The sequence below is a fragment of the Panthera pardus genome, unplaced genomic scaffold (genome assembly GCF_024362965.1).
Source record: "Panthera pardus isolate Hobbes unplaced genomic scaffold, ASM2436296v1 HiC_scaffold_24, whole genome shotgun sequence".
NCBI classification, from domain to species: Eukaryota; Metazoa; Chordata; class Mammalia; order Carnivora; family Felidae; genus Panthera; species Panthera pardus.
The window spans coordinates 10,464,044-10,480,095 of record NW_026526810.1 but is presented as its reverse complement, the minus strand read 5'-3'; the positions used below and the strand labels follow the sequence as shown (position 1 = coordinate 10,480,095).

The 16,052-nt window shown below is 36.8% G+C and overlaps 1 protein-coding gene across 3 annotated transcripts in view; it reads right to left on the bottom strand.

Annotated features, from left to right (window-relative positions):
- The window catches only part of LRRC28 (leucine rich repeat containing 28), a 151,602-nt gene that overhangs the window by 57,121 nt on the left and 78,429 nt on the right, over positions 1 to 16,052 (bottom strand). For 2 of the 3 annotated variants that reach the window (XM_019460128.2, XM_019460129.2), the window contains one exon: positions 2,141 to 2,347. The exons of the other annotated variant lie outside the window; for it this stretch is intronic. In XM_019460128.2, coding sequence (XP_019315673.1) covers positions 2,141 to 2,347 — 207 coding nt within the window. The remainder of the gene's footprint in view (positions 1 to 2,140; positions 2,348 to 16,052) is intronic. 3 annotated transcript variants of the gene reach the window in all.

Below are 16,052 nucleotides of genomic sequence, written 5' to 3'. Positions count from 1 at the left end.
GAGAAGGAGGACAAAACTTTTGTTTTTATTTTTCTTTAAAGAAGGCTTCCCGCTCAGCGTGAAACCCAACACAGGGCTTGAATTCACGACCCTGAGATCAAGACATGGGCTGAGATCAAGAGTCAGATGCCCAAGCAACTGAGCCACCCAGGCTCCTGAGGACAGAACTTTTAAAAAGCAGGATATGGTAATCCACAAGTTGTACCTTCTCTTTTGAGTCATCTGCATTTGTATACCACTTTATAGCTCTTATACATGAACTATCTTATTCAACTTCAAAATAACTCTAAAGTAAACAGGATAAATGCTATTATTTCTGGTTTACAGATACGGTAAATGAAGCTCAGAAAAGTTTCAGTGATTTACTCCAGGTCATGCACCATGGAGTGGTGGTACCAGGTTAGAACTTGGATTTTTGGATTTGTAGCTTGGTACTTGACCACTGTAATTGTTTTATAACCTGTGGTTCATGCAGCAGGTACATTTAGTTTTTTAATCTCTTTATATTTAGTATTTTTCTCACTTGATTTTTTAAAAAAATTATTTTAAGTTTATTTATTTATTTTGAGAGAGACAGACACAGTGTGAGCAGGGGAGGGGCAGAGAGAGAGGGAGAGAGAGAGAGAGAGAGAACCCCAAGCAGGCTCTGCACTGTCAGTGCCGATCTTATGAACCATGAGACTAAGCCACCCAGGTGCCCCCTCACTTGATTTAAGTTTATTTATTTTGAGAAAGAGAGAAAGAGAGAGAAAGAATGAGCAGGGGAGAGGGAGAGAGAGAACCCCAAGCAGGCTCTGCACTGTCAGCATAGAGCCCAACACAGGGCTCAATCTCACAACTGTGAGATCATGACCTGAGCTGAAATCAAGAGTCAGACGTTCAACCAACTGAGCCACCCGAGAGCCCTGTGATATTTTTCTCACTTGAAAGAAAGCTCTGATTTCTTAGAAATGTAACCGGCTTCTGAAATGGCTTTATTTCATCTTGTTAATTTTCTAAGTATAGAATTTATTTATATTTATGGAAAAGTAATCTTCTTAAAGTGGATAATTATTTGTTATTATTCAAATTGATTTTCATGTTTCCCAGTTATTTTTAATTGAAAATAGTATGTGTACTGTATTTTTTATTATTATTTTTAAATGTTTATTTATTTTTGAGACAGAGAGAGACAGAGAGCAAGTGAGAAAGGGGCAGAGAGAAAGGGACACACAGAATCTGAAGCAGGCTCCAGGCTCTGAACTGTCAGCACAGAACCCAATGCAGGGCTCAAACTCATGAACACTGAGATCGTGACCTGAGCTGAAGTCGTATGCTTAACCAACTGAGCCACCCAGGTGCCCCATGTACTGTATTATAGTGGAAATATTTCCTTTCAGGGGCTAGTAAATGATATACTCCACTGCCATGAGGCATAAATTATTCATTATAAAAAATGCTTTTATGAGTAAGATCATAGGAGGCTTACTGTGGTGGCTTAGGGTTCTACGGGGGCTCATATTTTAATTTTTTTTTTAATGGCAACTTTGTTTCTTACAAGCTAACAAAATACAATTCTCAGTGAAAATAAATGTATTGTATTATTAAAATGGGCCAGCTATGGAAATCTAGAGTGCATCATATATTATTTGTTAGCCAGTGTGACATTTCTAGCGCAGCAGGCAGTTCAGGCAATTTTAAAGTTTTAAAAATTGTGTAGTCTGGCAATTCTAATCATTCTAATCCAATACACATTGTTTTACATTGAATTCAACATCTAAACAGGTATCTTTGTACCAGTAGCTATCCTTCCAGATTGCTCAATATCCTCTGTTAATTTTATGGTCTTAAATGTATAATACAAACACATATGTTTTAATTCCTTTTTCAGAGCAAATCCTCTCCTGTCACATACGTTTTGTGTCTAAACAACATTTCAGCACAGATTTGTTATCAAATACGAGGTCCCTACCTGAAATAAACATTTTTGGTCAACTGGGAATGAATGATGCTTTGTTCACTACAAAAATGGATTCAGAGAGGCAATATTCAAGGTGAACAGAATGAAGGAAACCACCTTATCCTTACTAGTCAAGGAAGCAAAGGCTTTCCATCCTATTCTTTGGCTTTTTTGCTTTGCCATCCAAACATGATCACTTACCAAGTGGCAAAAACGCAAGACGGTTTCCAGCCATGGAGAGCTCATTGAGGCTGGGCAGCTGGCAGAGATGACGGGGCACACACCATAGACGATTTCGGTCCACAGTGAGGTACTGCAGAGAAAGGCACAGGTGAAGCCTCTCGGGTAAAGTTAGCAAACGATTGGTAGAAATGTCTAGTGTCTGCAGCTCCTTCAAATCGCCAACCTCTACAACCAAAATCAAAATTAAGATAAATCGCATTCTGATTAAATTAAGTGAATAAAATGAATCAATACTGTAACAGTTCAAACAAATAAAATCAGTAGCTGCCATGATTTCCAGAAACATGAATGCTGAAGTATGCAAATAATCCAACAGAGGTAGGTGTCTTTAAATTAGCCTGCCAACGTTTTTTTCTTAATGGAAAAGAGGGCTAGCTTGGAAAGGGGAGAGATACAAGGTAGTGAACATGAGCCAGAAGTCTGTTACTAGGGCTTCTGCTTCTTGATGAAATCGAAAGTTGTTGCTAGTGTGGGAAAAGAACAGTTACAGTCACTTCAAGGTGAAGTGACTTTGCTACTTTTGTGACTTCTATCTAAGTAAACAGTAGGAGACTTAAAAATATATAGTATCCCAGGGAGTGCATCTTGTTCATATGAACTAAACAGAAAAACTTTTGGACAAAAAATTAGGATGTCTTTTGGAAATTTTCACCATGGTGAAGAATATAATAAGATTAAATTATCGGTAGGTAACATTTTTAGATATTGTCCAAGCATGTGGTTCTTTATTACAAACCCACTCAAAGTGTACACATCCTATGAAGATTTACTTTAATTCCACCCAAATGAAGTCCTTCCATTTACTTCAATATGCCCTCATTGGCAATACCCATAGTTGTAATCTGTTCCACGGGGAGTACAATCATGCCAAGTCTGAAGGCTGGGAGGTTGTTACAAGGTACTTTGTCCTTCTCAGTTAAAACCACCCCCAAGCCTCTCTGGGCAGGGTAAGTTCTGCTAAGCGATCTCTAAGGAAAGGACATTTATTCCGTCAGGACAGCACAATCCACTCAAGCCTCTACAGGAAGCCCTGTGTAGGGCAAGTCTACTTCTTCCTCATCATGAACTTCCAAGTTGAAGACCTCAGCGGCCATCTCTTGGCCTTCTCTAACCCTGACCCTGTTCCTCTCAGGGTAAGGTTTCCTGCTACTTTACTGCACCCCATTGGGCACATCCCAGTTTGTTCAGGGCTAGGGTTAGTATTAGCAATGTCTTCTCTACTGGACAGAAAGTCTTCTACCCTCTTGGATGCCCAGTTATACAGATTACCTTTTCTTACTGCTACAGACCAGGGGTTGGCAAACTAGGGCTCTTCGGCAAACTCTGGCCCATGGTGCACTTCTGTACTGCTTCCAAGCTAAAACTGGCTTCTACATTTTGTTTTTATTACTTTTTTAATTTTAGACACAGAGAGAGTACCAACAGGGGGAAAGGGGCAGACAGAGAGAGAGAGAGAAAGAGAGAAAGAGAGAAAGAGAGAGAGAAAGAGAGAGAGAGAGAGAGAGAGAGAGAGAGAGAGAGAGAGAGAGAGAGAGAGAATCTTAAGCAGGCTCCATGCTCAGTGCAGAGCCCAATGCGGGACTCAATCCCACAACCCTGGGATCATGATCTGAGCCAAATTCAAGAGTTGGATGCTTAATGGACTAAGCCACCCAGACACCCAAGTTTTTATATTTTTAAAAGGTGATTGGGGTGCTTGGGTGGCTTAGTCTGTTAAGTGTCTGATTCTTATATTCAGCTGCAATCATGATCCCAGGGTCATGGAATTGAGCCCCACAATCGGGCTCTGTGCTCAGCATGGAGACTACTTGGGATTCTCTCCCTCCTGCCTCTGTCCCTCCCCTACTTGCATGTGCTCACTCTCTTGCTCTCTCTCTCTCTTTCTCAATAAATAAATAGATAGATAAAGATAAATAAGTAATAAAAGGTGGCAAGAAAAACCCAACAAAGGCAAAAAAGAATACATGGCAGAGACTGTATGTGGCCTGCAAAGCTTAAAAATATTCACTATCTTGCCATTTACGGAAAAAGTTGGTCAGTCTTTGTTAGAGACGGCTACCTGGAGTATTTTTAGTAACTATTTTTAATAAAAAATAGTACTAGTACAAAATGTATTAATTTCTAGTTATTTTTATATTACAAGGGATTTATGCTAGGAAATTCATACTTTATTCCACAATTTCCCTAATACTGGACAACGTATGCATTTGCAAAAGGGCAGGGAGGATTCAGGGAACAGTCTGTGATGCTTAATTGGAGTTTTGTTCTATTTGAACCAAACTGGTGCACACAGGAGTCAATTTCATTCTTGGTTCCATTAGCACAGCATTTCATTTAGGTATATCTGCCTATCTACCTACCTAATTCACACCAAAAAATGTTTCTGATTTGGGTAGTATGGGGTGAGGAAGTTGAGGGAAGAATCATTATGTTCTAGAACTGAGTAAATAGCACCAAGAAGCTTTCCTGACATCACTTTATAAAGTGATTATAGGAGTGAAATGGGATGGAAATACAACCAATCAGCTACAAACCACGGGGCAAGGTGCCAGAGAAAAAAGAGACCAGGTCTCCACCACTGAGAATTGCATTACGTATAAAAGACAATGCATGATAGGAGGTCAGAGAAAGAGGAGGTAGATGAGGGGCTGGAGAAGCTTTTGCAAAGCCTGGAGGAGACAACAACTTGAATAGGTGAAAAGAAAAATGGATATAGCATTCCCAGCAGGGGGCGGGGGTGGGACTGAAAGATCTGGAAAGGCATGGAAGTGAAATAACAAATACAGCACACACAATGGGCTATTTGGAACCTAACAAATATCTATGGGAGAAGAGTAGGAAATAAGTTCAATGTGAAAGGCTTCATGGAGGCATGAGTAGTAATGAATAGTGGGTAGAGAAGCTTGGGTTTACTGTAGTGAGAACACGACATTTCCTGAAGATTCTTGAAGACGAATAGCACTCTTTTGAAAAAACTAGAACGATGGATATATAAAAAGCAATGGAATGGAAAGAGATTCTAGGCTGAGAAAACAAGTAGACATTTGATGAGAACAGAGGCAGCGTGACAAATTCAAAGAATTCCAGAAACATTTTAAGAAAAGCATCAAGTATGCTTGATTAGAAACAGAAAATAGTGAAATAAAAACTGGTCAAGGATAATTTTAGCGTTTCTAGATTATTACACTCTAAGTATGGTGATGCCAATGTCAAAAACTTTATTTTTTATGAAAAGACTAAAATTATACCAATACTTTTTAATTGCAGCATCTATTAAACCATGTATTTAAAGAAATTTGAAAAATCTATCAAAAATCACATGGGAGCAAGCAAAATAAATTATTTTAATCATTATTTCCAAAATAATTAAAGTTGTAAAAAAGTATTTTGATGTGGCTGCAAAAATTACGAAGGCTTGCAATTATCTACCATTTTGATTCATCATTGCCTTATTGTATCGTGAGATGGGGAAATAATACGTGATTATGATTTAAAATTTTCCATAACGTGATGATTTACTTTTTACAGTGGTAACAGATCAATATTTATACTCTGCTTTCGTAGACATGCACACATATTTCAGATACTAAAATTAATAACATTTCTGACAAAAAAAAAGGGAAACACAATACTGTCAGTACCAAAGGTCAAAGGACTAGGAACTGGAAGGATACGAAAAGCTGACATTTCTTACTTCCTATATGAGATGAATAAAAAGCATTTTATTAAATCTGAAACATGCAGGACTGCATATATTAAATGAACAAATACAACAAAAGGACGTTATTCTTAGTAGCTTATTATTTAGGCCTTTCAAACTGTTGCAAAAAACTCAAACTATTATTTCAACTGAAGTACTGAGTTGAGTACTATGTATAATGTGTTTGGAAAATTATTTTGTCATACTATGAAAGTATGTGAGGAAGAGAAACAAAATTAAATAGCTTCTAGGCAGACTCAATTAAGCCTGATTTTCATGACCATTTTATACCAGGACACAAATCTAAGACTACACATGGTTATCTTAACTTCAATAATTGATTAAAAAATATACTTGCTTAAGCTCAGCCAACGGAAAATACATTTTTGGAAAGTAATGGAGTCAATCAAAAAATCTGAGAATTTAACATTTTTTTAAGTTTATGTATTTATTTTGAGAGGGAGAGGGAGAGGGAGAGGGAGAGGGAGAGGGAGAGGGAGAGAGGGAGAGGGAGAGAGGGAGAGGGAGAGAGAGAGAATCTAAGGCAGGCTTTGCGCTGTCCGTGTAGAGCCCAATGTGGGACTCAAACTCATGAACCATGAGATCATGACCTGAGCTGAAGTGGGACACTTAACTGACTGAGCCACCCAGGTGCCCCTAAGATTCTAACTTAAACAAAAGAAACAGGAAATAAGCCTGGGGATAGCAATACTTCAGGAGAAATAAAGAAACAGAATCGTAAGTGTGGACTCAAGCTAAAAACTAGGCAACTGTCAGCCAAACATAAATCTAGCAAATGTGGTCAAGTCGTAAGATTACACTGAGGCCAGGACAATAGGATGCTCTTAAGTAACTCTGCTGCTCTTCCTTCATTCCTGAAAATCTGAGATTCCTGCTTTTATCAGTTCAGTCAGACTGAAAAACTTAGTGTTTCTTGTAGAGCAGGTATGCTGACAACAACTTCTCTTAGTTCTCCTTTATCTGGAAGTGTCATTATCACTGTAATTTCCTAAAGATTATTTTCATTAGATATAGAATTCTAGGTTGGCCCTTCTTTTCTCTCAGTACATCTTTAAAGATGTTCCACTGTCCTCCAGCTTCCATGGTGTCCAAGGAAAACCCCACAGGTACTTGAATCATTTCTTTAAGTACTTTCAAGATGTGTTCTTTGACTTTAGTCATTAACAGACTGACTATATCTGTACATGACTTTCTTTGGATTTATCCTAGTTGGGGTCACAGCTGAGTTTTTTAAGTAAACTCGACACTCAATTTGGGGCTTGAACTCACGACCCCAAGATCAAGAGTTACATGCTCTACCAATGGAGCCAGCCAGGCCCCCTTAGCTGCGCTTTTTAAACCTATAAATTTAGGTCTTTCATCAAATTTTCTAAGTTTTAGCCATTATGCCTTCAAATTTAAGAGTTATTATAACTGAGTAATCTAATAGACTACTTACTTTTCTTCTTTTAAGTTAAGATATGCATGACTGCTGAAGGCAAAAAACAAAGCACTATCTGGTATGATTTTCAATGTATGAAGATGTACTACTTCTGATAAGTATAACACAAAGGTCAGTGGAGGAAAGCAAAAGGAGTTTCCACAAAGATTTTGAAAGATACGTATAATGTGACTTCTAATGCAATAAGCCAAAAATAAAATAAATTTTAAAAGAGAGAAGCCTATAAAGCCAATAAATGAATTAAAATAGAATACTAAAACATATTTAAACAACAGGAAAGACAGGAAAGAGGGAATAAAGAAACAAAACTAGAGGTTACAAATAGGAAACTAATAATAAAATGGTAGGCCTAAATCTAAAGAGGTCAATAATAACATTAAAAGGAAATAGCCCAGGGGCGCCTGGCTGACTCAGTCAGAGAAGCACATGACTCTTGATCTTGGGGTTGTGAGTTCAAGCACCACATGGAATGTAGAGATTACTTAAATAAAAAACCAACAAACCAGATTTTAAAACAAAGACTGTAACAAGAGATAAATAAGGGCATTATATCCTAATTAAGGGGGTTATCCATCAAGAAGATCTAACAGTTGTAAATATGTATGCCCCCAACTTTGAAGTACCCAAATATATAAATAAATTAGTAATAAACATGAACTCATTGATAATAATACCATAATACTAGGAGGCCTTATCACCTCACTTACAGCAATGGACTGATCTTCTAAGCAGAAAATCAACAAGAAAACAATGGTTTTGAATGACACAGTGGACTGGATGGACTTAACAAATATATTCAGAACATTTCATCCTAAAGCAACAGAATATACATTCTTTTCAAGCGCACACAAAACATTCTCAATCACTGGGTAAGGAAAGGGGAAAAAAATAGTTTCAAACAGAGAGGGAGGCAAACCATAAGAGACTCTTAAATACAGAAAACAAACTGAGGGTTAATGGGAGGGGGAGGGGGAAAATGGGTGATGGGCACTTCTTGGGATGAGCACTGGGTGTTGTATGTAAGCAATGAACCACGGCAATCTACTCCCAAAACCAAAGAGCACACTGTATACGCTGTATGTTAGCTAACTTGACAATAAATTATATTTTAAAACAAAAACAAAAACAAAAAACAAAGAAACATTCTCCAGAATAGACCACATACTGGGTCAAAAATTAGCCCTCAACCTCAGTCGGTTAAGTGGCCAACTTTGGCTCAGGTCATGATCTGGTGGTTCGTGAGCTTGAGCCCCACATCAGGCTCTGTGCTGACAGCTCAGAGCCTGGAGCCTGCTTCGGATTCTGTGTCCTCAACTCTCTCTGCCCCTCCTCTGCTCGTGCTCTGTCTCTCTCACTCTCAAGAATAAATAAAATATTAAAAAAATTGGCCCTCAACAAGTACAAAAAGATCAAGATCATACCATGCATATTTTCAGATCACAATGCTATGAAATTTGAAATCAACCACAAGAAAAAAAATAAAATTCGTGGAGGTTAAAGAATATCTAGTAAAGAATGAATGGGTTGACCAGGAAATTAAAGAAGAAATAAATGAAAAACTAAAAAAAAAAAAAAAAAAAAAAAAAGCAAATATCGTGAGGACACCAATTTAAAGAGACTACTGGATTGGATTGAAGTACAAGATCTTAGTATAGAAGGAATCCATTTTTTAAATTTATTTTTTTATTTGAGAGAGAGAGAGAGTGTGTGTGAGGGGTAGAGGAAGAGGGAGGCAGAGAGAGAGAGAGAAGAGAATCTAAAGCAGGCTCCATGCTCAGTGCAGAGCCTAACATGGGGCTTGATCCCACGATCTTGGGATCATGACCTGAGCCAAAATCAAGAGTTGGATGCTCAACTGACTGAGTTATCCAGGAGCCCCTAAAAGGAATCCATTTTAAATATAAATACAAAGATTAAATATAAAGTGATAAAAACATGTATCATGCAAACAACAACCAAAAAGAAAAAAAAAAAGCTGGGCCTTCCAGTAGGATGAAGTGAGAAGATTGCCAAATCTTCTCCTAAAAAAGTAACTATAAACTATCAAAAGCGACCGTTTCAGTACTCTGGAAACTGACCAAAAGTTTTCAACCAATGGTGAAGCACTTATTCATAAAAAACGACAGCACTTCCAATAAAAAGAGTGGAAATATGTGGGATGCTTGCTTGGGGTGGCTCCTATCGCTCCACCCAGCTTGGTTGGTACAATAGTTCTAAGATGGCAGGGCAGAGTACAAACAACCAGCAGTTTCACTGCTGGAGGGGGCTGACATGATTTGAAATGAAAAGTGAATAACCTACTGTCCTTAATAATTTGTCATAATCTTGGTCACAAGTGAACATGGGAGGCCAATGATTTTATGAGGCTGAGGGATGTTCTTGGTTGAGGCAAGCACTAAATTGGGCAGATAGGCCATTTAACAAGGAGGTATGGGATATGAAACAGGAAGAAATCTGACAGACTCTCCACATATACCACGCCGAGAGGAAGTCATGAGCAAACACAGGGAAGACCAGACAGGGTTCAAGTGATTTACAAAGTCTAGGTCTACAGAGAATTTGCAAGCATGCACATGGGAGAAAAGAGAGAGCCCAACAGAAAATAATAGGGTAAATCTGGAAACTGCCTAAATGTTAAATGGGTTTCTGAATCCACACACAGATCCACTGACAGAGAATAGAAGTCTTACTAGCTCAAGGTGTTCAACCACCAAGCTACATAGATCAAATCCTAATAAGTTAGTCTTAAAACTAAAACAAGAAGGAAAAAAAAAAAACACAGAGAAGTAAGTGGTCACACACTGTAGGGGAAATGGATTTCATATTTTTAGTCCAGGCAAATTACTATGAATATCAAATTGGTACACAGAAATAGCAATAATCCTCATGTAGGAAAAAAAAATCAGAATCCAGAGTTACTACATTATTTAAAGTGTCCATTAAAAATTACAAAATATGTGGGGCGCCTGGGTGGCTCAGTCGGTTAAGCGTCCAACTTCGGCTCAGGTCATGATCTCACGGTCTGTGAGTTCGAGCCCCGCGTCGGGCTCTGTGCTGACCACTCAGAGCCTGGAGCCTGTTTCGGATTCTGTGTCTCCCTCTCTCTCTGACCCTCCCCCGTTCATGCTCTGTCTCTCTCTGTCTCAAAAATAAATAAATGTTAAAAAAAATTACAAAATATGCAATAAGACAAGAAAATATAACCATACACAGGAAAACATTAATAAACAGAAAATGATTCTAAGTGGATCCAGATGTTGAATGTAGCAGACAATGACTTCAAACCAGCTATAATAAATATATTGAAAGAACTAAAAAGAATGGCACCTGGCTGGCTTAGTTGGTAGAGCAGGCGACTCTTGATCTTGGGGTTATGAGTTCAAGTCCCACACTGGGCTAGAACTAACTTTAAAAAATAAAAAAAGAACTAAAAATAACAAGTTCAAAGAAGGAAAGTATGATGACAGTGACACACACACACACACACACACACACACACAAAACACCTAAAAATCAATTATAAGAAAACTAGAAAATTCACAAATATGTGGAAATTAAACAACATGCTACTGAAAAACCAATGAGCCAAAGAAGAAATCAAGAGAAAAATTTTTAAAAAGCCTTGAGACAAATGAAAATGGAAATAAAATATACTGAAACTTATATGAGGTACAGCAAAATCAGTTCTAAGAGGGATATTCATAGCAAAAAAATTCCAACATCAAGAAACCAGAAAAACTCCAGCAATTTAATTTTATATCTTAAGGAACTAGAAAAAGAAAAACAAATAAAGCCCAAAGTTAATAGAAACAAGGAAATAATAAAGATCAGAGCACAAATAAAAGAAATAGAAAAGATTAATGAAACTAAGAGCTGGTTCTTTGAAACAATAAACAAAATGGTCAAACCTTTAGGTAGACTCACCAAGAAAAAACAAGAGGACTCAAATAAGATCAGAAATAAAAGAGGAGACTTACAACTGATACCACAAAAATACAAAGGATCACATGAGACTACTAAGAACAATAATATACCAACAAATGTAACAATTTAGAAGAAACGGATAAATTCCTAGAAAAATACAACCTACCAAGAATGAATCATGAAGAAACAAAAGATCTGAACAGACCATTTACTAGTAAGGAGATTGAATCAATAATCAAAAACATCCCAACAAAGGTTCAGGACCAGATGGCTTTCCTGATGAATTCTACCAAATATTCCAAGAAAAATTAACAGCAATCCTTCTCAAACTCTTCCAAAGAATAGAAGAGGAGAGAGCACTTCAAAACTCATTTTATGGGGCCAGCATTACCTTGATACCAAAACCAGAAATGCTCCAAGAAAAGAAAATTACTAGCCAATATTCCTGAAAAACAACACAAAAATCCTCAACAAAATATTAGCAAACTGAGTTCAACAATACATAAAAGGATCATATACCATGATCAAATGGGCACTAATCCCAGGGATGTAAGGATGGTTCAATATCCTCAAATCAATGTAATAACACCACATTAACAAAATAAAGGGTAAAAATCATATGATCATCTCAATAGATGCAGAAAAAGCATTTGACAAAATTTAACACTGTTTCATAATAAAAACTTTCAAAAAACAGGGCACAGAGGAAATTTACTTCAACATATTAAAGGTCATATATGATGCCCACAGCTAACATCATACTCAATGGTGAAAAGCTGAAAGCTTTTCCTCTAAGATGAGGAAAAGAAAAGAATGCCCACTCTTAACACTTTTATCAACACAGTATTGGAAATCCTAGTAAGATCAATTAAGCAAGAAAAAGAAACAAAAAAGCATCCCAACTGGAAAGAAAGAAGTACAACTGTCACTACTTCAGATGACATTATATAGAGAACATTTTAATGACTCTACCAAAAAACTGTTAAACTAATAAACAAATTCAATAAAGTTATAGCTTACAAAATCAATATATAAAAATCTGTTGCATTTTAATACACTAATAATGAACTATCAGAAAGAGAAATTTAAAAAACAGTTCCATTTCCAATTGCATCAAAAAAAAAAAAAAAACCAACTAGAAATAAATTTAACAAAGGAGGTGAAAGACCTGTACATTGAAAACTATAAGACACTGATGAAAGAAACTGAGGAAGATACAAATAAATAGAAAGATATACTGTGCTCATGAATTTAAAGACTACTGTTAAAATGTCCATACTACCCAAAGCAATCTACAGATTCAATGGAAACCCTATCAATGCCATATCAATGGCATCCTTCACAGAAATAGAACATATAATCCTGAAACTTGTATGGAACTACAAAACCCCAAATAGCCAGAGCATTCTTGAAAAAGAACAAAGTTGGAGGTATCACACCCCCTGGTTTCAAACTATATTACAAATGATAGTAATCAAAAAGCATGATATTGGCATAAAATAGACATAAAAATCCATGGAACAGAACAGAGAGCCCAGAAGTAAACCCATGCACATGTGGTCAATTAATTTACAACAAAGGAGTCAAGAACAGACAATGGGGACAGAAGTGTCTTCAATAAATGGTGTTGAGAAAACTGGACAGCCACATTTAAAAGAACGAAAGTGGGCAACTATCTTACACCATACAGAAAAATAAACTCAAAATGGATTAAAGAATGTAAGACCTGAAACCGTACTCCTAGAAGAAAACAGGCAGTAAACTCCTTCGTATCAGTCCTGGTGATGATTTTTTTTGAATCTGACACCAAAAGCGAAGGCAACCAAAGCAAAAATAGCCAAGTGGGACTACATCAAACTAAAAAACTTCTGCATAGCAAAGGAAACCATCAACAGAATGAATAAGCAACCTAATGAATGGGAAAAAATATTTCTAAATTATATATCTGATAAGGGGTTAATGTCCCAAATAAGTAACTCCTACAACTCAACAGCAAAAAAAGACCCAATGTAATTTAAAAATGGGCAGATTTGAACAAACATTTTTCCAAAGAAGACATACAGATAAGACAGCAGACACATGAAAACATGCACTAATCATCAGGGAAATGCAAATCAAAACCACAAATGTGGTATCATCTGATATCTGTTAGATTGGCTATTATAAAAAAAGACAAGAAATAACAAGTGTTGGAGAGGATGTGGAGTAAAAGGGACTCTCTCATGCATTGTTGCTGAGAATATGAATTGGTGCAGCTACTACGGAAAATAGCATGGAGGTTCCTCAAAAAATTAAGAATAGAACTACCATATGATCTAGCAATTCCACTTCTGAGTATTTATCCAAAGAAAAATGTCCTCAAAATGATATATGCACCTCCTTGTTCACTTCAGTGATAGCCAAGATATAGAAACAACCTAAGTACCCATTGATGGATGAATGGATAAAGAAAATGTGTAATGGAATATTATTCAGCCATAAAAAAGAATGAAATCTTGCCATTTGTGACAACATGATAGACTTTGAGGGCATTATGCTAAGTGAAATAAGTAAGGGAGAGACAAATACCATATGATACCACTTATATGTGGAAACAAAAAAAAAGCTCATAGGGGCGCCTGGGTGACTCAGTCGGTTAAGTGTCCAACTTCAGTTCAGGTCACGATCTCGCAGTCCGTGAGTTCGAGCCCCGTGTCGGGCTCTGGCTGATGGCTCAAAGCCTGGAGCCTGCTTCAGATTCTGTGTCTCCCTCTCTCTCTGCCCCTTCCCCGTTCATGCTCTGTCTCTCTCTGTCTCAAAAATAAATAAACGTTACAAAAAAAAATTAAAAAAAAAAAGCTCATAGATACAGAAAACAGAACAGTGGTTGCTGGGGGTGGGGATTAGACAGGCAAAATAGGAGAAGGGGGTCAAAAGGTATAAATTTCCAGTTATAAAATAAAGTCATACAGATTTAATGTACCGTATTCATGACTATCGTTAGTAATACTATATTGCATATTTGAAAGTTGGTAAGAGAGATGGGGTGCCTGGAAGGCTCAGTTGATTAAGCATCTGACTTCAGCTCAGGTCATGATCTCGCGGTTCATGAGTTCCAGCGCCACACGCAGAGTGTCAGCTGTGCTGACAGCTCAGAGCCTGGAGCCTGCTTTGGATTCTGGGTCTCCCTCTCTCTCAGTCCCTCCCCTGCTCACACTCTGTCTCTTTCTCTCTCTCAAAAATAAACATTTAAAAAAAAAAAGGAAGTTGGTAAGAGAATAAATCTTAAAAGTCCTCATCACAAGAAAAAAAATTTTTATAACTATAGTGATGGATGTTACCTAGGCTTATTGCAGTGATCATTTTACAGTATACACAAATATCAAATAATTATGTTGTACACTTGAAACTAATGTAATGTTATATGGCAATTATACCTCAATTATATCTCAAATAAAAATGAAAAAATGTCAATAGAAGGCAATATAGGAGATACAGAGGAACATAATAGATATGACTTGTGTAGAATACGAATAGCAAAATGTATGATGTAAACACATCCTTATCAACAATTACAGTGAATGTCAACAAACAAAACCCAATCCAACAAGAATGTCAGATGGTCTAAGAAACGCCATGTTGTCTTTAAGAAGCACACTTTAGATTTAACTTTACAAATAGGCTGAAAGTAAAACGGATGCAAAAAAACATAAACCATGCAAAAAACAACAAGAAGAGAAATAGACTAGCTATATTCATATCAGAAAAAATAGACATTAAAGCAAAAAATATTATTAAGAGACAAATAGGAACATTTCATGACAATAAAACGATTAGTCCTTCTGGAATGTATAACAATTTATAAGTACATAGACTCTAAAGACCCAAACATACATAAAGCAAAAACTGACAGAACAGAAAGGAAAAGTAGAGCTTCTAATACATTATTCTCAATAACTGATAGAATATCTAGACAGAATGTAAACAAGGATGCATAAAACTTATACTACACTATCAACCCCATAGACCTAATTTGACATTTACACAACACTACAGCAGAGTATACCTTCTTTTCAGGTATACATGGTACATTCTCCAGTAAAGACCATTCACTCGACCAAAAAACAAGTCTCATATTTAAAGGTATTGAAATGAGGAGCACCTGGCTGGCTCAGTAGGTTAAGCGTCCGACTTCAGCTCAGGTCATGATCTCATAGTTTGTGGGTTCAACCTCCACATCAGGCTGTATGCAGACAGCTCAGAGACTGGAGCCTGCTTTGGATTCTGTGTCTCCCTCTCTCTCTGCCCCTCCCCTGCTCATGCTCTCTCTCTCTCAAAAATAAACATCAAAAAAAATTTTTTTTTAAATTTAAAGGTGTTGAAATCATACAAAGTATGTTCTGTAAACAAAATGAAATTAAGTTAGAAATCAGTACCAGGAAGAAGTCTGAGAAATTCCCATTATTTGGAAATTTAAACAACACTCTTCTAAACAACCCACAAATAAAAGGAATTATAAGGAAAATTACAAAATATTTTGATGAAATGAAAAGGGTGCAACATATCAGAATTTATGGGATACAGTTAAGGAAGTGCTGAGTGTAAAATTTAATGCCTTAAATGACTATATTAGAAAAGAAAGTTTCAAACTCCTTACCTAAACTTCCACCTTAAGAAATGAGAAAAAGAAGTGAAAACTAAACCCCAAGCAAACAGAAGAAAATAAAAAATGAAACTTATAAAAGTACACAGGTCCTATGGGATGGATGAAGGCTGGTGTACAAGGGGCACAGGAGAATCTCAGG